The sequence below is a fragment of the Dipodomys spectabilis genome, unplaced genomic scaffold (genome assembly GCF_019054845.1).
Source record: "Dipodomys spectabilis isolate Male_0828 unplaced genomic scaffold, ASM1905484v1 ptg000034l, whole genome shotgun sequence".
Classification (NCBI taxonomy): Eukaryota; Metazoa; Chordata; class Mammalia; order Rodentia; family Heteromyidae; genus Dipodomys; species Dipodomys spectabilis.
The window spans coordinates 728,105-754,433 of record NW_024870711.1 but is presented as its reverse complement, the minus strand read 5'-3'; the positions used below and the strand labels follow the sequence as shown (position 1 = coordinate 754,433).

The window sequence follows — 26,329 nt, the reverse complement described above, 5'->3', positions numbered from 1 at the left end:
CCCCGGCAGCTCATCGCCTCTGGGTGGACAGCGCTCGGGATCAGCCCTGGCTTTCGCACCCGATTTAGGAAGAGGCCAGGGGGGGTGGGGTGGTGCTGGAGGGCGCCGGCTGGCCGGCGGGGGAGGGGGAGGGAGGGAAGAGGGGAGGGAGGGGAGGTGGGGAGAGCTGGCCTCTGATTGGTCGGGGAGGGGGAGTGGAGGCACGGAGTTTCCCACAATGCCCCGGTGCGGTGCAGCCGCGGATGGATGCTGCGGGAAGGGGCTGCCATTTGCTGCCCCTGCCAGCGGCGCGCGGACCTGCCCGCGCTCCCGCAGCCGCCGCGGCCGGCGCCAGCGCCGTCCTCCGGGTCCCCGGCCTCCGCAGCGGCGGGGCCGCCTCGGCTCCCCCTCCCCACCCCCGCCCCGGCGGCCGCCGGAGCGGTCGCCATGAACCCCAGCTCCTCGGCGGGAGAGGAGAAGGGGGCGACGGGCGGCGGCAGCAGCAGCAGCAGCAGTGGAAGCGGCGCCGGCAGCTGCTGCCTGGGCGCCGAGGGCGGCGTGGACCCGAGGGGCGCCGGAGCCGCGGGCGCCGCTGCGCTGGAAGAGCCCGGGGCTGCCGGCCAGAGGGACAAAGACGAGGCGCTGGAGGAGAAGCTGCGGAACTTAACTTTCCGGAAGCAGGTCTCTTACAGGTAGGCGCGGGGAGGGGAGTCGGGGCGAGGTCGGGCAGGTGCGGCTCCGGGGCGGGCGGACCGGGGCGCGGCGGGGTGGGGGGGCACCCTTTGCCTTCCTGGCAGCTGGGGGGTACCTCTCTCCGTCTCCCCCACCCGCACCTCTCTTCCTTCTTACGTCCCATGGTTGGTGGGCTGGAAGGAAGCTAGGCGCACCTGGATTTTCCCTGGAACATCTCGGCGGAGGCTGTATTTATGAAGGGAGGGAATTCCCTGAGGTCAGAAGGAAAAGTGTGTGTGTGTGTGTGTGTGTGTGTGTGTCGGGGGGGCAGGTGTGCAGGTGGGGCGTGTGAGGGACACAGATCCAGAAGGTGCCTGGCTTTCCGAAGCAAAGTCGTCAAAGTTGCCCTTAAGTCAGTGCCATTTCAGCCACTCCCCCCCCCCCCCCCCCCCCCCCCCCCCGTAGCAGTGGACGGACCTCTGGCACTAACTTGCTAGCTGAGATCACTCTGGCAGGCAGGGAAGGACGTCCCCACGCTGAAGAGAAATGCTTATGGAAGTTGGATCTGTGTTCAGATCTCCCATCGAGGACCGGTAGGAAATCACTGTCTGTAGTTAGCCGCTGGAGACAGGGGCTACCGGTACAGGAGTGGTCCTTCTCTCCCGAGTGTGCCCAGAAGGAAGAGCTGACAAGCTAGAAGGGAGGAGGGGGTGGGGTTGAAAATGGACCTTACTCGCATCTAAGGATGAATGCATTTGTGAGACAAGGTCATGGTGGGCTAAAAGGCCACCAAATTAGGATTAAGAAAGAAAAGAGCCCCAAATAGTGTCAGGTTCCAAACCTAAGACGTGAGGATTCAGTAGTTCCCAGGCTCCCCACTTTGCTCCCATCCCCCCAAGAAGAAAGATTAAGTATAAGCGACTACTCTGGGTGCCTGATGATTTTTAAAAGTCAAGAGGATCAGCACAGATGTGCACTTGCTGGGGTTCCAAGTATTTATAGTTGGTTTTTATAAAAGGGGTCAGGGACAGCAGTCTTATAACCCTGTTCCACTGGGGTTCACAGTCCGTTCCCGAAAGCCATCTAAAAGTATTAAGCCTGCCACACCATGTGCTATTATGTAAGCAAAAGCAGATGACAGAGGTGTGTGGGTTTGTGGGGGTTGCTTTATTTATGGGGGAAGGCGTGAATCATTGGGATCCCCACAGGCATTGCCAGGGCTGGAGGCCTGGCATCATGAGGACAGGTGCTGGAAGTCAGAATGGTGGCTTTGGGTGCTTCTTCATGGTCTTCTCCATGAACTTGTGGCTGCTGCAGCCCCGGCTTGCATTTAGTTCCGTGCGCACTGAGGGAGTTTCCCACCTGAGTTGTTCTCTTAGTTACTCGTACAGATCAGATCCAAAATGGATTTTATTTTTCTTTTTATATTTTCAGTTTCTAAAAATAGGAGCCTCGGGGAGCTCTTGGGAGGTATGCTAGGACACAGGCAGTTCTACTTCCTAGTTATGATGGCCTGTCTGACTCTCCAGGGAATCAGGACTACATCCAGCCTAATTTAGGAGCTGTGACTTGGGGAAGTGCGGAGGCGTGGCGGGGCAGGGGGACCAGCAGAAGCACATTGAAGGTCTGCTGGGCTCCAGGGCTTCAGGGCCGACAGCTACACAAGAGTTCTAAGTATTCATCAGACTCCTCCTTGGGTAGGGCTACTGAGCCAGAGTTTGCAAGGGAAATCACTTCGACTTGCCTCCTGGCAGGGACACTTCTCTGAGCCTCTCTCATGGAAATGTATCCGGTGTGGGGCTGCAGCTTGCTGGACTGCTCTTGAGCCACAGGCATGTGTAAGTGTGAACACATACAAATGCAGTCACAGAAAGGGACAGCACGCTTTTCGAAGGGAATAGTGTAACATTGTTGCATCCTCCTTCTTGGATTTCATTTGTAAGTAAAGCTTTACTGTCTCCAAAGTTAGGGGGGCACCTATAGCTACATCCCCTCATGTGGCTGCTGACTATGCCTGCCTGTTCCAGACCTACAGCACCATACTGCCTGTGGGTAGGAGTTTCTTAATCAAGACTCCTCAGCTGAGGCTTAAGTACACTAATATCTGAGGATTGCTAATCTAGTTTTCTCCAAAGGCCGAACAATTGATCCTTGAATTCACAGAGCCAACCCAGCCAAACAAGGCTTTGCAGCTGTAAAGCCAGAAGAAGACAGGTGATATGGCCTGGTGTGGATAGATCCAAGATAACCTCTCCATTTGGACCAGTATTCATAGTTTTCTTTTGGAGTCATGAGATTTGCCTTGGGGGCCATTTCTGCAAGAACTCAGAGAGTTGCAGTTGGGTCCCACTGCTGTCTTCCCAGGAGGCTGATAAAAGAAAACAGCAGCTGCTTGGGCTGCAGTTGGGTGTTGGCTCCTGGGTGAGTGGGGCTTCCCTGGGTGAGGGAGGAAGTGGAGGATAGGGGCTGGTGGGACTTCAAGGAGAGAAGTCAGGAGGGTCTCAGGGAACAGAATTGACACAGAAAAGTTCGGTGGAGTAGGAGATTTTGGTTGCTTGTCTAAAGGGAACCATTTGAAGTGGAGAGGAGATGTGAAGGTAGGGAAACATACCTATGGAAGAATGGGGGTATTTGCAAAATGCAACTTGATGTGAAAGAAGTGTGCGTGTGTGTGTGTGTGTGTGTGTGTGTGTGTGCGCGCGCGTGTGCGTGTGTGTGTGTGTAGCGGGGGTCTCATCTGCTCCTCCTGTTGCTAAGGAACATATAAGCTAGGGTTTAAAAATAAATGAAGAGTGGGTGGGTATATGCACTGACTCCTGTCTTTTTAGGAACCAGAGCCCTTTACAAAATGCCTTTAAATAACCATTTCTGGAGGCAGATTATTCATTTTGCTTGACTTTGACTTTGTTAAGTAAAATAAACCCCTAGATTTCCCCTCATTATTTTTTCTTTGTCAGCTTTTTTTTTTTGAGGGAGGGAGAAGAGGGACTTTTTTTTCCCACATGATATTTTTTCTTTTATTTCAGAATATGCACCCTTAGAGCAAATGGCTTTGTAGATTGTAAAGCTGAAGGTTTTGGAAGGCAGTGTAAGTGAGCTGGTACTTTTCTCTTAAAATTACTACTTCTTTTTTCTTTGCAAATTATGGTTCTGTAACAGATACATATGTGAGTATGACTATATAATATGTAGGAACTGGTTTTTTAAATTGCTGTAAGATTCCCATTTAAATCAGTAAAATAAAAAAAGGCACCTTTCAGAAACACACAGGGAAGGGAAAGTGAAGGCCCTGATGCTGGTTGAGTTCTATGGGGCAGGCACTGTGTTGAGTATGGTTGGGTATTGATCTTTTTGATGGTTCTATGACAATTCTATTTTATAGACAAGGAACCGGAAGCATAGAACTTAGACAGGAGGTAGATCTAACTCCAAAGAATTTGCTCTTTTTACCAATTCACTGGTGGTTTGAGCTCTGGTCACGTGTGCATACCTGTACCCGTGTGTGTGTGTGTGTGTGTGTGTGTGTAGAGTGATCTGTTACCACATCCACAAGCTACTCTGAGGTCATAATATTCTGTATTATCTCCTGTAAACTTTATTCTTTGGATTGTGGACCTTTGGCTGTATGATTTGAAGGAACTTGTCTACCATTACAGAACTAAAAATTACAATAAGGGCTGGGACTGTGGCTTAGAGGTAGAGTGCTTGCCTTGCATTCATGAAGCCTTGAGTTCGATGCCTCAGTACCACAGAGAAAGAAAAAGCTGGAAGTGATGCTGTAGAGGGTTAGCCTTGAGCAAAAGAGGCTCACGGACAGTGACCAGGCCCTGAGTTTAAGCCCCAGGTCTGGCAAAAAAAGAAAAAAGAAAACAAAAGAAAGAAAGAAAAAGAACATAAGATCAGGGTCATTGGAAAAATGGATTTGTTTTAGTTTTGAGAATAAAAACACCAACCTGACACTTGTTATGATTACGAACACACCTGTGTTAGAGGTCTGTGTGTCCTTTACAACAATTCCCACAGGCATTGTTTAGGTGAACCTAGGTCCGCTGGAGAGCTGTCCTATCCGGACCTCTTTGAGTAATAAGTACACAACGAGTGACAAATGATGTTGTTTCTAAGAAGGCCTGGGCAGCTATCAACTCTCCTGAGATATCAATATCAGGGCTGTGAAGACATTCACTCATCAACCAGGATGATAGCACTTGACCTTTCTTAAAGGGAGTTGAATACAGAAGTAACATATACACCTCTTAGCTTAGCCAACACAGTAAACAATGACTTTTTATTTGTAGGTTGACCAGAATACAGTTCAATTATCCCTCAGTATCTGTGGGTAATTGGTTTTTAGGACCCCTTCAAATATCAGTATCTGCAGGTACTCAGAGTCTCTTGCATAACACCTGTGCTCATCTTCCCTTAAGCTTTACATTGTCTCTATATTACTTATAATATGTAACAGAATGCCAATATTGTGCAAATGGCTGTTCCAATGTATTGGTAGGGGAATAATGACAAGTAAACTGTCTTTATGTGTTCAGGTCAGAGACAATTATTTTTTATTCCTCCAAATATTTTTAATCCTCAGTTGGTTGGCTCCATAGACACAGAACTCCCAGATAGAGAGGGCTGTCTGTCTTTCCATTTGTGTTTGGTCTGGCAAAAACAGATGAAGACAATGAAGAGTTGGAAGTCAAATTGGATACTCCAGATCTTGTTGTTCCTTTCATGGGGACCCAATATATTTGTGTGTGTGTGTGTGTGTGTGTGTGTGTGTGTTTGTGTATGTGTGTGGTTTCTTCTGAATATTAGCATGCAAAACATCCTCTTCTGTAAATCAGTTCTATCTTATGTCTTTTCCATGCTTGATACATTGGTTAGATATACAAAGACTTCAAGATCAGATGAAAATCTTGGCTCTAGTTTAATGTCTCCTTCCTCACTAATTCCTTGGGCACTAAGTATTGGCTTCACGGGTTAGGACACACCCTAGATGAGATTTCCAGCTAACTGCTGTCCAGACTGCTACTACTGCTTGGATTGATCTTCTAGAAGCTGGACTTTTGCCTGGTAGAGTTCCAGCAGTCGGCCCTATGGATTCAGGGTATGGAGAAATGGAGGAGAGATTTGCTCGTGTTTGATTTTGTTGTGGCAACATCAGCACTGCCTCCTGGGGCCATATTAAATTAGATTAGCATTAGCTCTTTCCAATACTCTGTTTTCCAATCTCAGGAAATGAGGACTTCCAGGGAGGGCCAACCTGGCTACACTTCTCCTTTGGACTTCTGGGCTGGCATACAAGGAAGGATACATGTTCCCTAGGCTGCCTCAAGGGATTGCTGGAGTTGAATATATCACACAACAGAGGCACCTAGAGAAACTATCATCCACACATTGGGACTGTGACATTTGTTCTGTCACCTAAGTATGCATTGGTCCCAGTGATTTAATAGTGAGTAATGAGTGCTTCTGGAACCCTGGAATTGACATTGTTATTGCACAGAAGTAGTGGTGTGTGACCTTTTATTATTCTGAGGAAGGAAGCCCAAGAGCAAAGCCAAATCTAAACCTTTGGCTTTATTTTTCTTTACCAGGCACCCCTGTCTCACACCTGTAATCCTAGCAACTTAGGAGGATCAGATCTGAAGATAGAAATTCAAAGCCAATCAGGGCTAATATTCAGGAAAGGGAACCAGTATCCAGTTAACCTGTAAAAAGAGCTGGAAGTGCAGCTGTTGTTGCTCAAGAGGTAGAGCACCAGCCTTGTACAAAATGCCTAAGGGAGAGTGTCCAGGCCCTGAGTTTAAGCCACAGTACTAGCACAATGAAATAAAATAATAAAATATAGAATTAGGAATATATTCCTCAAGGTTTGTTGTGAAGATTCAATTAAGTTACTCCTTTTCTTTTTCTTTCTTTCTTTCTTTTTTTTTTTTGCTAGTCCTGGGGCTTGAACTTTGGGCCTAGGTGCTGTCCCTGAGCTTCTTTTTGCTCAAGGCTAGCACTCTGCCACTTGAGCCACAGCACCACTTCTGGCTTTTTCTGAGTAGTTTATTGGAGATAAGAGTCTCATGGACTTTGCTGTCTGGGCTGGCTTCAAAACATGATCCTCAGATCTCAGCCTCCTGAGTAGCTAAGATTACAGGCCTGAGCCACCAGGACCCAGTTCAATGAGTTACTTCTATGCAAAGGACACAGCATAGAGTGATTTTTCTTTTCTTTATTGAGTTCTTAGCTTTTTTGAAGATGGAAATAGTACCTTAGCATTTGAATCTCTGGATCCTGTTCTTCTTGTTCAGTAGGTATTTGATAAATATTTATTGAATGAATAAATTAAATTATTATGTCTGTATAAATCACTATTCTTATTGGTCCATAATAATTGTGATTTTCTTCTCTTCTGAAATAAATGCCTTCCTTTTTCTTCTATGTATACTGCTCTGCAATCCAGGACTGGGTTTCCATATACAATTTCCGGTTTGAGTACCTGCACTAGCCATTTAGCCAGCTGTTGGAGACTCAGGGAGGGTGTCAGAAGCTCTTCCTTAACCATCTATTTGCAGCTTGTCAAAGAAAAGGCCTTAATTTGCCTTCTGAGTAGCACTAATTAGCTCTCTGGTTCTCTTTCTGTCTGTCTCGTCCCTTTCCAAGGGGCAGCATCGATTTTCTCCTCAGGGAAGTTTCTGTTGACTTTGCCTTCTATGATTAGAACTTAACTCAGAGATGGCAATCCAGCATTCTTGGGGTCTGTTGGGACTTGCGGTCCTGCCAGCTGGGTTACTCCAGCGAACTCTACTGTGTGTGACTCCACTCACTTTTTCTTCTAATCTGTCCGGTTGAGTCAGGATGACAAGTTATTAAAGAAGAAGGTTTTCCTCTCCTAAGTAAACTTTCCCTTTGTTTTTAACTCACTGAATAATAAAGTCTTAACAGTGACAGCTACTTTTACTCATCGAACCCACAGAGCATGCCAAGAATGGCTTGTAGATTTCCCAGCATTCACTGTGCTCCGAGAGAGGTGGAAAGAACCTTGCTTGGGTTATTCTAAGGAGAAGTAAGTCATCGTGTGTGTGTGTGTGTGTTGTGTGTGTGTGTGTGTGTGTGTGTGTGTGTGTGTGTGTGTGTGTGTCTGTCTGTGTGTGAAAAGTAACCCAATCTTTGCGTCCTGCTGAAAGAAGGGGCAGTGATTGGGAAGAAATAGGCAGAAATGTCTTCCTGGGTGAATTTCCTTTCAGCCCTGACTTCTGTGAGCTTTAGAAATGGAAGGAACATCATTGTAGCTTTCCAATGAGGATGTCCTCACCTCTTATATCTAATGTCCTTGAGTTTTGGGTAAATGGACATTTACCACCAGATTTTTAGAATCACAAATGATTTTCTGATAAGGAACCAGTTTTGGTTTAAGCTGCATCATTAGTCTGGATTTTGTTGGACAGCAGGAAAGAAACATTACATGATTAAATCGGTAGTGACTGAACTGTAACCGGACTTCATTATTCTGACCCTTCAGAGGAATAATGACACAGTACTTCAGAGCTTGGATTCTAGGTTCACCTCTCTACTTCTGACAACTGTGTGTCCTTCTGCAAGTCATTTAATTCCCTTGAGCCTTGGCTTCCCTGTCTTTGAAATGGAACTAGAGTAGTATTACCTCTGTAGGATCACTTGAGATTTAATTGAATTGATACTTATAATGCTGATTTTCACAAGGCCAATGCATTTGTATTTGTTACGGTGGTGTTGTCTATCTTTATATCCAGTTATAGATCAGATTCATTTATTATTCTTCAAAATATCCAATATCATATGTCAGTAACTGATAGTAAAATGGTCAGATAATATGAAAATGACCTAGCCATACATTTAAGAACTTTAATGTATGGGTTTTGACATTCATGGAGATGTGTGGAATATGTATTCTGTCTTTTGAAGCTTACTGAATCGTAGTTCACTCTTATCAGTAATGAGAGAAGAAGAGCAGCGTCTCTGAGTACTCTGGACTTTGGAGCAGACAGAGGCAGAAGGCAGAGCAGACAGGCATCGATGTGCTAACGAGTCAGGTGGCAGCCACCCAGGTTCCCACCTGGTCACTTAGAGCTGGTGGCCAGACATGGAGGACAGAGCTACGGGTGTCAGGAAAAGATACCGAAATAAACACATACATAGCATTGGAAATAGAGCTGTCACCCATCACTCCAGGAAGGGCTTATTTCTCTGCTGGCCTGTCTTGATGATGTCTGCTTTGTGCACACAGACAATGGCCGGCTGGCCTGTCCTGACAATCAGAGAAAAAGCTTTATAGATGTTACCTGCCCAGGATTAAAAAAAGGAGAGGCTCAGCCTTCTGGGATGTTCTGTCCGTCAATTCAACCAGGCCACATAGCAGAATTTATTTAAAAAAAATACAACACAGATGGCTTTTAAATATTTGTTGAATAAGTACAACTAGCTTAGGACTCTGAAATTAATTTTGAAGGGATAAATCCACACTTTGTAAAAAGACAAAGTTGTGGCAGCCTGACTCCTTTTGTGTATCATGGAGAGCTTTATAAAATAGCCCAAAGCAGCTTCCTTGAAGGAACTAAGGCACGCTGTCAAGTGTGTAATTTCTTTGTGTATGAGACAGGTGGCAGGCTCCTATCAAACAACAAAAGCAACAACAACAAAACACGAGAAAACAACTTTTATTTAAAACAAATGAAGTTGGGTATGGTGGCTCATGCCAATAATCCTAGCTACTCAGGAGGCTGAGCTCTGAGGACTGAAGTTCAAGGCCAGCCAGCCTGGGCAGGAAAGTCCATGAGACTCTTTATCTCCAGCTAACCAGTAAAAATCTAGAAGTGGATGCTCACCACCAGCCTTGAGCAAAAGAGCCAAGGGAGAGCCTTAGTTCAAGTGAGAGTTTTAGCTCCTGAACAGGAACTAATTAAATAAATAAATAACAGATATATGAACAAACAAATGAAGGCAGATTGTTTAAAGATAAAGAAGGGCTTGGATGGAAGCAAGTAGAAAGGGTTCCATGTATTATTATTATTATTAATTATTGTTATTGTCTAGTGTTCGATTTCAGGGCCTCATTCTTGGTCATTTAGGAACTCTACCACTTGAGACACATCCCTTACTTTTCTTTTTTTACTTCAGTTATTTTTCAGATTGTATCTTGAACGTTCTTTTTGCCTGGAACTGGCCTTGGATCAAGATTCTCCTCTCTATACCACCCACATTGCTGGGATTACAGTCATATACTAACATTCCCAGCTTGTTCATTGGTAGAGGGGAGAGATTTACACTCATTTTCCCTGGGCTGACCCTGAAACCACCTTCCTCCCAATCTCCATAGTCCATGTAGCTGGAATTATAGGTAGGTACCATCACACCCAACTCTGTAGAGGTTTTTGAGGGAAGAACTTGATTAAAAACAGATTCTCCTTTCCTTTTTTGGTGATGGTATTGGAATTTGAACTCAGAACCTTCTACTTCATAGCTAAGTGTCCTACCAGTTGAGCCATGCTCCAGCTCTTTTTCAGATTGTATTTTTTTTGCCACAGCTAGCTGTGAATGGAAATCATCCTATCTCCTTCTTCCTGTTTAGTTGGAATTGTAGACAGCCCAGCTTGGTATCTGATACGGAGGGTTTTATTAACTTTCTTCATGGGCTGGCATCCTCAGGGACTAGATTCTTTCTCCCTTTTACATTGGTTCCCTTATCACTGCAAAATTTCAAGGGCATATTTCTGTTTCTGTAGTTAGCACTGTCCTTAGTGTTTAAGGCTAGGCAGGAAGCTACACAAGATACAGAGATTGATTTTCCCTGGCCAGATGGACCACCACTGGGCTGTGTGGTGTTCTCAGCTCAGTAAGTCAGCTCGGATTGTTGCAGTCATGTACCACAGTTTGGATGCTTCTAGATGGCAGGTGTGTGTGTTATTTTCACAGTTTTTGAGGCTACAAGTCTGAGACCTGGATGCTAGCACAGCTGTGTCTGGCGAGGGCTGTCCTGGGTTGCAGATGGCTGCCTTCTTGCTGTGTCCTCACATGGCCAAGTGGACAGAGCCAGCCTGAGTTTATCTCTTTAGAAGCTATGATCGCATTCATTCCAGCTCTACTTTCCATGAATGAATCTCAGCCCCCAGACTCCACCTGTACTGCCATCATTTGAGGCAGGTAGGGTTCTGGTGCATTCATTGGAGAGAGGGTACAGATACTCATCCTGCAATACCACCCTGCCCGATTCTTGCTCACAATGACCTAGGAAGGCAAGGACATCACTGTTCTTATTCTTCCTAGGGGTCTCTGAGAGCCCATTCCTGGGGCCACCGGCAATCCATGCACTTCTCAGTCTTGTGTCAAGTGTATCCCAGAGAAGGAAGAAGGCTTTTCTTTGTCCAGATGCAAACTACAAATATTAGCTTCCTCGCTCCCTTCCTCTGGGTATCCACCACTGCGTGTGACGGACTGTATGGAGTACTTATCCAAGCTGCTATGTTGTCAATGTGCAGTCCTGGAACTCTCAGTTAGGGAGGGGTATTATAAGCTCCATTTTGCAGAGGAGGACTACTGGAGGCCTAGAGCTTAAGCACAAGCCAAGTGGCAGGCCATGATCTGTGCCCATATTTATCTCACTTTGGTGGTGGTGGTGGTGGTGGGGGGTGTCTATGAATTCAGGTCCTTGCAGTTGGGTAGGCTGATGTTCAACCCCGGAGCCACAGCTCCTGCCATATGTCTTGCTTAGTACCAGTTGCTTCTCTGTTCTCGGGTTCTTCCTGCTCCCTTGCTCTTCAGCTGTGTGCAAGTACTCATCTACTCACAATTGACTGGCTTCTTCGACCGACACCTCCGGATGGGTGACACCTTGTATTTCATCTTAGGGTTCGCAACCAGGCTTCTCCTAGGACATGTAGAGAGGTCTTGACTGTGCCTGGCTGGCAGGAATGTGTCCCTTTGATGGCCGCTCAGGTCTGAATGGCTGCACACTTCTCTCGGTTATCAGCAGGTCAAGATCAAGCTTTCCATGATGATATTCCTAAACCATTGGAATTTCCCATTGCATACAATGTAGAAGTCAGTCTAGGGCCTGAGAAGATTGCAAGGATTAGAACTTTGCACTGATCCCTTTAAATTCTACCTCCGGGACCAGACCCGATGAAGGGAACTTGAAGGAAGGGGCACGGTGATTGAACATGAACTCAGGAGTAGTGAAGGGATGAGGACTGATGGCGTACACTTTTTCTAGCGGAAATGGTGGTTAGTGGTATTTGATTAAGAAGAATTCTTGGAAGAGGTGGGTCTTTCACCTTTGGCTAATTGACCTGTTGTGGCCTCAGGTGTTGGGAATATTACTTTTCTGTAACAAGATCCTTCCTAATCCATAAGCATATTCTTGTGCATCACTAGAGACACCTAGAAAGATCCAAAGACCCATTTCAAAAACCTGAGTCATTCTTTTCATATTTGAAGAGAACCTCCAGAATTTCTTTGGAAAATAAATCTCTCGTTCAAAAATAAGCATCAAAGGCTATTTAAAGATTAAAACAGAAGCTTTCCATGAGCCAGAACAGGATTACTTATAACAACAACAAAAAAATCTAAGGGCCTTTTTTTTTTTTTTTAAGACCAATTTCTGGAGATTTCTTTAACTGTTAATACCGGCTAAATTTAGCTACTTAATAATAATAAAAATGTGCATGGTGCATTGAAGGATTACCATTTATAAACTTCTTTCACATACCTGATCTAATTTTACCCTCAAAATAATCGTAGCAACTCCGTGTTGCTTTCCTAGCCAGTGTGTACAGAGGGAAAAGACTCAGTAGCTGAAACAGCTTGATGGTTTCCCTCGGCCAGTTGCCTGGGAGGGATAATGGTAGTCCCCGGGTGGATTTGGGGATCTGAAATCTGAAATCTGAATTCCAGTTTCCACATGTCTGTCTATAGCAAGACAGATAGCAGCATTCGCCTCTTGTTAATTTTATGGACTTGAATGTATCTCCATTGTTACTCAAGTTGGAATCAACTCCTAGCTGGCATGCTACGCCCTATGTCTTGATTTGGCAACCAACATCACTTCATTGATATCCTCATGACCCTTCCATTATACATGAAAACACGAAGCCATAGAATGAAGGTCTGTGTTAGCTGTTCCCTCTACTTGGGGGGTGGGGGAGAAGAGGAGGCAGAGAGAAAGAGATGGGGGGGGTGGAGTTTTCTTTGCATTAGTTGCTAAGCAGCAGCCCTTTCATTGTAAAGGAGATTCAGTTCAAGTAATGACATAGGTATTCCAAGAATAGCATTTCATTTTTATAACAAGCGCATTTCAGGTCTCCGTGGAGGACATGCGCTGGCAGTTCAGTGATTTTTTTTTAGGGGAAGAAATAGCCACCTCAACATATTTGTTAAGTATATGGTGAAAATTAATTCAGCAGCGCTGATCACTTAATAACTAGACTTCTGCATCCCGCCACGTGGTGAGTGGTGGGCAGCGATGTGATTTTCACATGTTGCAAGTCTCCAGAAAATATGGTAGAGAAGCAGGTATGTGTTGAGGCCATTAGCATCCGTAGATACCATCCCCATGGAATACGGTGGGTAGGTTAGACTTCTCGCTTGTTTGAGGTAATATAAAGTAATAGGTGGAAATGTTGTTGCAGCTAACAACTTGGCATGTGGCCAAGAGTTCACTGAATTGAGATTTTGCTGGCACTAGAAGACTCTTAAAAATGAAGATAAAGAAAAGATCAGTATAATGATGTCCCTCTGTGTGTGTGTGTATGTGCGAGAGAGAGAGAGAGAGAGAGAGAGAGAGAGAGAGAGAGAGACAGACAGACAGACAGACAGACAGACAGACAGACAGACAGACAGACAGACAGAGGGGCAGCACTGTAAACCTCCAAGCATTTGTGCCATCTCTGTTGTAACTGTTGTGGAGTGTTTGTATTTGTGTATAGACAAATCTTTACAGAATTGCCCCATGGGAGCAACCTTTGTTGTTTTCTGAAAGTGTGCTGTGCATTCTACCCTGCTCTCCTCTCCAAGCCATTTGAGAGAGAGAGAGAGAGGCAGAGAGACAGAGAGACAGAGAGAGACAGAGAGACAGAGAGAGAGACAGAGAGACAGAGAGAGAGCAAGAGAGAGAGAGAGAGAAATGCCTCTTTCTGGAACTAGCTGGAGAGAGACAGAGAGAGAGAGAGAGCAAGAGAGAGAGGGAGAGAGAGAGAGAGAGAGAGAGAGAGAGAGAGAGAGAGAGAGAGAGAGAGAGAGAGAGAGAGAGAGAGAGAGAGAGAGAAATGCCTCTTTCTGGAACTAGCTGGGATGCTTCGAAGCCAGTCTTTAACTTCCAGTAAGTTGCTTTCCATCTGAGGCAAAGTCCCTCTTCCAGGAACCACAAGTGATGCTCAGCAGAAGGAATATGGACGAGTTCAGGCGGCAGACAAGCTATTCCCACCACACTGTGGAGCTCATTAGTAGGATTGTTCTCCAGCCTCTCTCCAGCAATGAATGCCTCACGCACTGTTTCCTGGGTGCACTTTTTTTTTCTTTCTACAATTACTCAAGACAGCTTTGGCGAAGCAGCTCTGATGTTCTAGAAACCCACTGTCTCTAAGGGGAAATCGAGTCAAGAAGGGCTGGGAGGAGAGGATGAAAATCTGTGACCCCTCCTTGGCAAGGTGGTGGGGCAGGGCACACAGTCATCTGCTCTCAGTATTGTTCATTGCAATGGCAGGAATAATTATGGAGGCCCTACTGTGTGCTAATTGATTATTCAATTAATTCTTCTGACAGCATTATTGTAGGGTAGAGGCTTTGAACGCAATGACTACCACGTACTAGATCTCCATTCAAATGAGAGCCAGGTCTCAAGTTTGGGTGGAAACAACACATATTTCTTTACCCAGAGCAGGACCGAAGTCTCCAGGCTAGATTTCTACCTGTACCTCCTCTGACACCTCACCGTACCACTGACTTACCTAGATTTGTGGAGACTTAGTTTTTTCCCCTGTGGCCTTTGGTTGTGCATATGGCCAAGTACGGGTACAAGCAGCTGCTGTAAAACTCATCCCCAGAGCCAAATTGCCTGACTGCCAATTCAACAAATTACTGATGACATTTTCAAAGTTTTGCTTAGGTTGCAGCAATTGCACTTCAAGACTTGTCATTTCACTTAGCTAAATGTTTACTTGGCATGTTTTATATGTATTTCAGACACTGAAGACTTCTAGAAAGTTCTAGATCCATCCCCTTGCCTGTTCATCTGTTCCTCCCCAAATCCCTCTATTCTTCATCCCCACTTCCCTCTCCTTTCTCTTTTTTTCCTCCTTTTTAATAGGAAAGGACAGACTCTCTCTTATGGACCACTCTCCTATCAATTCAGTTTCTCAGACTTAGTTGCCTATATCCACCTGTTGAACCCATTGTAATGAGGAACATGTGTATGGTCACCTTTTCTAAACTTGTTATTAGCTCTTTATCTGAGAAGACTGGTGAACTTTCTCTTAGTAAATGTTCGCAGGGCTGATAAAAACAAAAAAGCCCACCTGTACTTTGGTTAAATTTATAGCGGGTGGCCAAGAGCATACTCTAAGGGTAGTATTTAGTATTTCAGGTCCTGGGCTTGTGCTGTCTGACATTGTAGGCATCAGCCTCCGGTGCCGATTAAAACTAGCTGAATTCCATTAACCACAAAATTCAGTTCCTCCATTGCATTGACCACACATAACCAGTGGCAGCTGGGAGCTGTACTGAGAACACTTTCATCTCTGCACAGAGTTCACCTGGGCATCGCTGCTTTGAAGGACTCGTGCATACACTAATTTATCAAAGGCACAGAAACTCCTAGCTAGCCATCATTGAGTTAGGAAGTCTAGTTGGGTTCATGTATACTGTAATCCCAGCTATTTGGGATTTTAGATAGAGATTGGAAGGATGAAAGTACAAGGTAAGCCTGGGCAAAAAGTTAGCACGATTCCATCTCAACAAACAACTTGAGCATGGTGGTTCAGGTTTGTAATGCCAACTATGGAGGAGGCTGAGGTAGGAGAATCACGTCTGAATACAGCCCTAGACAAAAATCATGAGACTCTTGTCTGAAAAAATAAACCAACCCAAAAAACTATAACAAAAGGGCTGGGAGTGTATGTAGCTCGATAGTCGAGTGCTTGTGAGGCCTGGAGTTCAAACCTTAGTATGGCCAAAAGGAAGTCTATTTCAGAAGTTGTGCTGGGTGCCAATGGTTTACACTTGTCATCCTAGCTTCTTTCAGGAGGCTGAGATCTGAGGATTGCAGTTCAAAGCCAGCCTGGTCAGAAACATCTCTTAAGACTTTGATCTATCGTTAACTAGAAAAATGCTGGAAGTGGAGGTATGGTTCAAATGGTAGAGAAATAGCTTTGCGTGAAAAAGTTAAAGGATAGAACCCAGTTTTGAGTTCAAGTCCAGTACCAGTGTTCACAAACGCATGTGCGCGCACGCACTCACGCACCACACACACACACACACATGCATGCACATTATAATTTAGGAGTGTAACTGGAAAGGAGTGAGCTTTCACACAGGACCTTTAGGGAAGGTCGGTCTTCATACTTCCCATCATGCCTCTGGTCACGGTTGTTCCGCTCCTCACTACAGCAGTGATTGGCTTCTCGAATGATAAGGACAGGGAGTTTGCCCTCAACCTCCTTCACAGGCCACACCTTCTTGTACTGCCAAACACAGAGAACTCTAAGCATAAGAAACCATGTTCTATGGCTTCTGGGATTTTGCCATCTAAAATAGCTCAGCCTGTGTTGGTTGCATATATATGTGAGGGTGGGTGGGAAGAGTGACAGGTGAGGAGATGGTTGCTGCTTTCCTTATCTGTAGGGTCCTGAACTGATTCCCATCAGTCCAAACTGATGCGAATTAACCTGGAGTATGGTGCTGTAGTTTCAGCTTCTGTTGTGTATGTCACAGAAACTGTCTAGCATTTGTTCTTAACATGAGTTCTCATCCTGTTCAATAAACATTTATCTTGCACTCACTGGGGAGACATGAAAGTAAATGCTAGGACTTAAACCTTCACGTGGTTTTCCTGGTGCCCAGGGAGGAAGACCTGAGGACATTAAATAGAGGGTTTCAAGGACAGAGCAAGAGCCCCAGGAAGACTCCCGTGGATTTGTGCAGATTCTCTCTGGTGCTTTGAACTGCCAATATTGCACACAAGGGTGTTCTAAAAATAACCCTGGTAATGTGCATCCTCTGCTGAAGGGAATGAGATAATTTGTGAGGATGATGAGAGATGGGAAAGAAGGGAAGCCTCAGAAGATGAGAATGAACTAGACCGGGCACCGTGGGCTCCAAAGCATGTCCACGTCCCCAGGACTTCCTTTGAAGCTGTATAATTGAAAAATGGGAAAGAAAAATAAGTTCTTAAGAAAGTATTTCTGGGAGATATTGTGGTCCCCCCAACCTGTGTTTTATAACATAAACAGTCCCCTAGATAAAAACCTATTTTGTAAAAGTAGCTATGAAATAATGTTACCTGTGCAAAACACTTATTTCAGACTGTTGGTGGGGAGTTCAAAGTTGTATAATAGATGGTTCATATCTTTAAAAAACATTTAAGTTGTTTTAACCTATTGGGGGAAAATGTATTGAATGCTGCTGGGTACTGGTGGCTCATGCCTATAATACTAGCTATTCAGGAGACTGAGATTTGGGGATCAAGGTTCAAAGCCAGTCTAGGCAAGGAAGTCTGTGAGATTCTTACTCCAATTAATCACTTAAGAAAAAGCCAGAGGTGGGCTGGGAAGGTGGCTCCGTGGTAGAGCGCTTGCCTTGCATGCATGAGGCCCTGGGTTCCATTCCTCAGCACCACATAAGCAAAAAGAAAAAACCCGGAAGTGGCACTGTGGCTAAATGGTAGAGTGCTAGCCTTGAGCTGAAGAGCTGAGGGACAGCACCCAGGCTCAGAGTTCAGGCCCCACGACGAACCCCCCCCCCCCCCCACACACACACACAAAAAAAAAAAAGAAAAAGAAAAAGCCAGAGGTAGAGTTGTGCTTTAAGTGGTAGAACACTAGCTGTGAGCAAAGGACAGAGTCCAAGCCCTGAGTTAAAACCTCATGACTGATTGTGTTTGTGTGCATGCACATGTGCATGAGTGTGCGTGTGCACATACACAGAGACAGAAATGTATTGAGTGCCGCCTCTGTCAAATACTCTGTAAGTACTATTTAAGTGCTAGAATGAAAGAGAAGTTAGAACCTTTGCTATATCTTTATGAAGAAAAGAAGCAAGGTCTGTGTGTTATGTATATTACAGGATTATAAACACAAAGAGAGAGAGTCAGTGGGCAGCTTGGGAGCCCTGAGGAAGGGAAAGGGTATCAGACTGAAAAAATGGAAGATCTAGAATGTCCGGGGGTCTCACATGTCTTGGAAATGGAGGAGGACGTAGCTAGTTAGAGAAGGGAAAGGCCGGGCCCCATTCCAATCACTGATTCAATGGGGAAAGCATATCCTAGCTTCTCTATGGCAAAGTAGAAACACTATTTTGGGGCCCAAACCACTGGCTTAAAATCTTTTTTCCTAAAAGTCCTCAAAATAAATCATTTGAATAACCTAAAAATCCCCAGATAAAGGACCTTTGCCAGGAGTTCTGTCTCCTTTGTAGTCCTCGTTCACTAGTAGTCTGAGCAAAGATAAACAGCAGGCATCAAGTGATGCACATGCATCTCATCCTACCTGGGCCACGGGAACACGAAAGAGGAACAGGTTACTTCTGTTTGGGAGACATTTACTTGGAGCACTGACTTTAAAGAGTTGGTGGGATTTCAACCGGAGGAGGTGGAGGCAGGAGGAGAAAGCACAAGCTATTCCAGGCAGCAAGACCTGTAGGAGAAATGACTCCTACAGGCAGGTGGAAACACAGGACAGATTTGTGCAGTCCCTGTGAACCATGGACTTATTTTTGCTCTGCGCATAAGGCTGGGGAGGGAGGGTGGATGGCTTGACAAGGAAAGCAGGTGAATCGCTCAGGACAGATGTCCTTGAGAATCTGGATTTTGTAATTCGTTGGGAGCCCTTGGAGGGTTTTGAAAAGAGAGGCCAAGTCCTTTACTCAGATGTGGGAAGACCCTGAAGCCAGTATTGTTCCAAAAGCCAGTGCTTTAGAAGTGATACTGCCCGCCTGCCTGACTCGCAGCGCTGCAGAGTGGGTAAGAGCTGCCCAACTACCTGGGCATGGAGAGGGAGGGATGCTTGTACCCTCTGCAGCACCCCTGGTGGTCGAGATGAGGGCTTTCCCCATCTTTGAGGCAGGCAGTAGCGGGTCTGTCCATCTCCAGTCTCAGCTGAGAATGTCAGATGTCTGAGTCTGACCGTGACCTCATTTTTTTAACGTCTCATACTGTAATAAGTAGCGTTTGAATTTCATACCAATCCTGAGTATTTTAGCAAAACACCATCATTTTAAGTTCCAAAATATAGGTAAATACACAGAAAAATTTGGGATTGTGGCTTATTGCTCAGAGATGGATTTCCTAAAATATTTGAGGAAAGTTCTGAGTATCGTAGGATTAAAAAAAATGAACGGGATAGTTTTCTCCCTTCCTCCCCCTCCCCCCACCTTGATTGTAATATCTAGGAATCACAGAAGAAATTAATGAGAGAAATGTGTGTCCTGAATTGGTTTGAAAACTATGGTCAAACAGATGAAAGGTATTTACTGTCAAAGAGCTTGTGTTACCACCTGACCCCAATGCATGTACAGAGATTGGCAGAATGAGTTAATAGGAATACAGATACTTTTGAAGAGAAGGAAGCTTTGCTTTCAGCTACTAACTACATACTGTTTTCAGAAACAAATCTCCCATAAATGGAATACAACACTATGGTAGGAATTCCATGTGACCAATTTTGTCTTCTGGCTTTTATACCGTTCTGGAAGGCTTAGGAGAACACTTGATATATTCTTTGCATGTTGTACATTGCGTTGCTTTGCCTGAGAGCTTGCAGACACCCTGCATTTTGGGAATTCACCATTTCCTTAGATAAATGGCAAGTAGGGAAAAGTAGGAGCGAGGAGGGAGCAGTTTAGAGATCAAAGTAATATTAGCATACAGGAAGGAATAGCATCTTGGTTTAAGGCCACCGAGAGTAATGAGTAATTTTAGATCCAAAGGCCCATGTGATCTGCTTGCTGTGGGAATGCATCTTGCAAATGAATTTCAGGATTAAGGAGTGGAAATTAGTTTTCCACCAAATTCAGTTAATAATTTTGAGATGATCAAGCAATATGGCAATGATACTCAACAATATTAAGCGTTGAGATACAAAATTTCATTTTTCTTTCCATGTTAATCAGTGAAACTAGTTTGATTCTATTTATTTTATTTTCTAATTTAATTTTATTGTAAAGGTGATGAACAGAGAGGTTACAGTTACATAGTAAGATAATGAGTACATTTCTTTTTTTGGGGGGAGGGTGTCCGGTCGTGGGGCCTGAACTTCTGGGCCTGGGCGCTGTTCCTCAGTTCTTCAGATGAGTACATTTCTTGCCAAACATTGTTACCCTCTCCCTTGTTTTTCTCCCACTCTCCCTCCCTCCCTACTCCCCCCTGCCCAAGTTGTAAAGTTTATTTTCACCAGTTTGATTTTAATGGAAACAAAATGTGACACCCCCCCCCCCCCAGCTTTCCTCCCACCCGATGGACTATTTAAAATGATCTTCTCTTTGTGACCCTTGGATACTTGGAAAAGAAATCAGTCAATATCTCACTGGTCCATACAAGTTAGAAAATACAACTGCCTTCTACTAGGGTGAATGTGTTCATTGAAGGCTTACCTGTGTGCACATGGGGCTTGCTTGAATGTCACCTGCGAACCCTTAGATGGATCTTTCTCTCTCTGAGCCCTAGTGACTTTATCAACAAAATGGTAGTTGGGATTGGATTGAAATAATTTTGTATGCACGTTGTAAATGGTATAGCCCTTTATAAACACACGATTGTGATGAATTCTATGTGTGTCACCTTCCATGCCAGCATAGGGAGATCCTATGAGCTTCTCAGGGAATTAAAGTACCTAATGGTAGCTCTCAGAGGTTAACTCATGATCTAATTTGGAAGTGTGCAACTGCTGTGTGTGAGGATGAATCAACTTGTGTGTTTTATTTTCCTTTATACTATTTCACTAATGTTTGATAGAGGCAAAGCTTAATGTGTAGCTCATAGTTGGAACTACAGGGTTATAACAATCTAATACTTCCTTTCCTCATACTCCCTTTTCCCCAAAGCTGTTAGGATGAATGAACTTTTTCCTCTGAATTCCATATTTGTGATTACACATACTATTGCACAAAGTACTGTTTTGTGATTTTTCTGTGTTGTCTTTTATGAAAAGATGAGGAGGTCGATTTTTTTAAAATCCTTCCCTCCTGTATCCCTTCCTCCATCCATCTAGTATTTTCATTTTCAGTTTTATTTAAATCACTGATAAATTCGTATACTATCATAACTTCATAAAGCGTATCTATAACTGAGGCATCCCTTGTGCTATGAGCATTCTTCCTTTCTTGTATTATTGGTCTCCTTCCAAAAATCATTTTCATATGAACTTGTTCCTAATTCTTCCACCAATTCTTAACAGAGCCACGAAACTGCTATTGTATTTAGTCATATTGAATATTATTTCTATTATCAGTTTGGTCAATTTTTTTTGTAGACATCCACCCTGTTTCTCTCTATCATCTTTCTGGATTGGTTTTTACCTAACTCTCTTTTTTCTCTGTTGCACTGATTTTTCCATTGCCATTTTCCCTAGTTGGCTCTTCTGTTTTCTGGATTTCCTAGCTTTTACATATTACAGGTTTTTTTTTTTTAAATTTATGTCTTGTTTAGTAGAACATAGCAATGCAAGGATGTCAGCGGCAACAATATCCTAGATGAATTTTGTTTTTCTTCCTAGGGATTTCTCATAATCATTTTAGATGATCAAGTTGAAAAAGTTTCCTGGGATGTGAAACATCCTTCAGTCACTTCCTCAGGAAATGTGTAGAGGAGTTCTTTCAGGTATGACATAGCTTTTGGTTTTTTTCATCCTTTATTTTTTCTCCTTTTCTTTCGTGGATCAGCAGGCTAGAACTCAGGGCCTGGGCATTGTCTCTGAGCTTTCTACCACTGTGAGCTAGAGCACCACTTCTGGTTTTCTGGTGGTTAATTGGAGATCAGAGTCTCACAGACTTTCCAGGTTGGCTTTGAACCACAATTCTCAGATCTCAGCATCCTGAGTAGCTGGGATTAAAGGCGTGAGCCACCAGTGCCTGACTCTTTCTGTATTCTTAACTGGGATTTTTGTCAGGGTATGGGGTTCTAGGGAAAAATTTTCTCATCAGAATTGTGAATACTTTTTCCTGGGTGCTTCTAAAAATTTCAATTGAGAAGTCTGATTCCATTGTGATTGGTAGTAACTTTGTTTTTTCTTCTTTCTAGTTTTTTTTTTTTTTAATTTTTAGTCCCCCCTGCCCTGCTTTTTTTCTGTGCCAGGTCCTACTTCAAGGCCTGGGCACTCTCTCTGAACTTTTTCTGCTCAAGGCTAGAACTCAACCCCGAGAGCCACAGCTCCACTTCTGGGTTCTTGCTGATTAATTGGAGATAAGAGTCTCACAGACTTTCCTGCTCCTGGCTGGCTTCAGATCTTAGATCTCAGATCTCAGCCTCCTGAATAGCTAGGATTTTCAACACTGGGGACGTGGTATACAGCCCAGGCTCGCTTCCCTAGTTCACCTATGTTTGCAGTGCTGAGACTACAAACATGTTCCACCAAGCCTGGCTTGGTTGTTTTTCCTTATGTCTATTCTTCAGCAATTATATAACACGTAGCATGGGCACATGGATTCATGGTTTGAGGAATATGTTTTAGATCCTTTTCTCCTCAAAGCTTTTAGTTCTAAGAAATTTTCTAATATTACTATGAGGGGGTAGAAATTTTCCTCCATTTTTATTTCCAGTGATTTTTTTTCTTGGAATTATATTCCATGTCTCCTTGACTCTCTTCCTCTAATTTTCTTTTATATTCATTTTCTCCCTTAACTGTGTTATGCTTTCTGGGGGAATTTTCTCATTTATCCTCCATCCTTTTATTGGACTTTAACTTCTTTGTGCTTGTACTTTTAATTTCTAAGAGCTCTTTCATGTTTTGTGAAGTTCTTTTTTATATAAAGTACTTTATTCTTGCTTCCTGGCTTTAATATCTTCTATAACTCATTGAGAATGTGAACTATGATATTTTGATTTTATTTATTTGTTTATTTGTTTTGGTGTTGGTCCTGGGACTTGAACTCAGGGCCTGTGCACTGTCCCTTAGCTGTTTTGCTCAAGGCTAGCACTGTACCATGTGAGCTATAGCTCCATTCCTTGCTTTTTGGTGGTTAACTGAAGATAAGAGACTCCTGGAACTTTCCTGCTTGGGCTGGCCTTGAACTGTGATCCTCACATCTCAGCTTTCTGAGTAGCTAGGAGTACAGGTATGAACTACCAGTGTTCAGGGATATTTACATCTTTTAATGCACATTTTCTTCAAAAACTTATTGCTTTTGTGTTGGTATCTTCTTTCCCTGTTGGTGACTAGTCAAATATCTGATGACACAGCAAGTACTATCTAAGAGAGAGGCTCACTGGACCTGAAAGAAAGTTCCATGTACTTGGCTGTGACTTGTGGTCTTGGTTTGTTTCTTTAGGGAAAACCCTAAGTATTAGTTTTTTTTTTTCCTTAGAGAAGAATTCTTTCCTCTCCTTTAGAGTTTTATAGCTAGCTGTGTTTTCTCTGAGTCTGCCTTTTAATTATTTAGTATGCACACTTTCAGATGATCTCTATACTTTTTGTAAGAGGGTTTCACTTTCAAACTTGCTTATGGCTGGTAATTTCAAGCTCCCCTCTGGTTTAGCTCTTTTAGAAACAAAACCTTCAGTTTGAAGGGTGTGTGTTCTGAATGAAGGTCTAAGGGCCATTACAAGTACATTATATTACCAAGGCTGTTCCCAGCCTCTTTTCCCCTTCCTCCAGTCTGGGTGCCTCTAGTTCTCAAGCTTTCCCACGGTTCTGTGGTGTGGACCCTTCTCTGCCTTGTTGGCTTCCTCCTTGTTTGGATACATTATTTCTAGTCTCCTCTGCCTTGCTTCCATTCAGTTTACTCTCTAGCATCCACATGTTTTATTATCATCTCTATTTTCTTTGTCCTTGTGAGTTCAGGCCTTTATTCTCTTGATGTTTGTGCTAATGAGAGTTTCTGGAGGGAGTGGAGTAAAGGCATTGAGTCCACCTCAACATGGTGAAGTGAGTTTTGTTCTATCCCTTTTTTTCCTAGTAAGAACAATAGCAACTTTAACATCTTTATGTATTGCCTTAGCATTTTGAGCAATTGTGCTTTCAGTGTGTCTTCCATCTAAATGATTTTTGAGAGATTTGTAGGCATTTCTCCTTTCTTGGCTTTCGGTGACAGATGATGAGAAGAGACAATTTAGCTTCATCTTCGGAGTCCCTGGCATTGACTCAGTCCAGTTGCACTCATTCAGCTCACTTTTATCTTTCACCCATCAACTGGTTTCATAAGCAACTCGTTCCCACTGATTCTCAGCAGCTCCTTCCTAATCCCTAATTCTGAGCCATTGTTTTTATTTTTTATTTGTTGTTTTTTGCCAGTTCTGGGGCTTGAACTCAGGGCCTAGGGTCTGTCCCTAAGCCTCTCTGTGCTCAAGGCTAGTGCTCCACCACTTGAGCCACAGTGCCACTTGCAGCTTTTTCTGAGTAGTTTATTGAAGATAAGAGTCTCGTGGATTTTCCCGCCTGGGCTGGCTTCTAACTGCAATCCTCAGATCTCAGCCTCCTGAGGAGCTAGGATGACAGCCCTGCATGGGTGCCTGGCTGAGCCATTGGTTTTCTGCTGAAAGCAATGCCCTTCTCTGAAGCTTGGGCTCTCTTGGCGTTCTGAGAAACCCTGAGACTTGTCATCCTCCTAGCAGCTCAGATGTCATTCTCCCCCAAACACCCAGAGTTCGTTTAACACCAATAAGGTGTTTGGTCTGGGATTTCTAAAGGACTGTGGCTGGGGACAGGCTGCTGCTAATGAGGTGCAAATTGGCAGCATCTGGGGAGTGGCCAGGCCCCAGTGGAGGGGGGGGGATTGCTATGGCACATGCAGAGGAGAATGGCTGTGGGCTGGAACAAGTGACACTTCAGCCTTCAGCAAGGCCCAGTTCCTGGCCCTCATGCAATGGCCTTTGCAGAATGCTGGAGGCCGGTCTGGGTGCACAAGGCCCCACCCCTGGTGCGGCTGTCAGTTGGCTAATCTCTTGGCTGGCCTGGCTGGTGGCTTTCCTTGCAAGTACAAGAGTTGTGATCACCATACGGCTTTTTCAGTCATTGAAGGGACAGCTAGAAAGTCCTGCAGCCCCCAGAGATAGAAGTACTGTCTGTCCTTGGGATTAGAAAGCTGGAAGGTTAAGAGGTCGGGGGCTGGTGATGGAGAAGCGGTTAGAGTAGCAACAGCTGAGACCAATGGGGCATGCTCTTCCCCTGACCATTTGCTGTGCAAAGAAGACTCTCATTTAGACGAGTCACCTCCATTCGCTCAGCAGCTGAAGAAGGTTCAAGCTTCCTGAAGGTGTTTTCACTTGAACGATCTCCAAGAGATTGGGGTAGAGTTGTGGGTGGAAGGAACCAGAAACTACATTCTGGTGGAGAGAATCTGAAGGAGGTAGGTGGCCAGAGGATGTTCCATAAGGGGTTCGGTGGAGTTGGGACTCTTGGTTTGTCTCACAAAGCAGGATGCTGGGGCCTCCCAGATGCAGTCTGCTGGATGATTGTGAGCAACTCTCTTATCTAGCTTTGGTACCCTCTCTTTTGTGTCTCTTTATCTCTGCTCCTTTAACTTTATTTTCAAGAGCATATTGGGTTCCAGACTAGTTGCATGCATGATAGAAATGACTGAAACACAGCTCTTCTCTTAAAGGAACGCCCCTTCAATCTGAAGCCGTCAGCTATAGCAACAGCACAGTTTTCAGTGGTGAGAAATGCTCTGTGTTAAACAAGTGTGACACGATGAAGGCAGAGGGGTGGTAATGCTCTCCGAGAGGGTCAGGAATGCATTCCAGCGCAGGTGATATGTCACTATGACCTTGCTGGTGAAGATTGACTATCTAGGAGGACAAGGTAATAGCACAGTCATGGAGGAGGGGCGCAGTTTTGAAAGACAAAGTGGCCTATCCTAGAAGGAGCAAGTTATTTGTTGATACTGGCAGGTGCTGGATGCCCTGGCAGCCAGTGGACCAGGTCATGTGATGCGATGCTTGCTGCACGAGTTTGGAAACCACGTTATTGGTGATCGAGTTGTGGTGGGCTGTGTGGAGAACTGAGATTTGCTAAAGGGGGAGGCTGGAGAGATGATCTTCAGAACCCTTGCCTGAAATTCCTGGGTTCTCTGTGTGGGTACAGAGAAGTGGGTCTAAGAACACAGCTTCGTTGAGGAGTGCAATCTGGTATAGTGTCTGTGGGTAGGTGTTTCAATGTAGGCTGCGCCCAATAGCTATATTAAGAGAGAGCACTGGGTTCTGAGGGAAGCTGAAGTTGAGTTGTGTCTGAACAGCCTTTGAGCATGCTTTTGACCATGGCAAATGTCCCTGACCTATCTATACCTGAGGATCCCT

General features: G+C 44.5%; 1 protein-coding gene across 1 annotated transcript in view; it reads left to right on the top strand.

Annotated features, from left to right (window-relative positions):
* Positions 1 to 242: 242 nt before the first annotated feature.
* Dgki (diacylglycerol kinase iota) overlaps positions 243 to 26,329 on the top strand; it is a 423,036-nt gene continuing 396,949 nt past the window's right edge. The window contains 2 exon segments of the mRNA XM_042677203.1: positions 243 to 398; positions 400 to 671. Coding sequence (XP_042533137.1) covers positions 243 to 398; positions 400 to 671 — 428 coding nt within the window.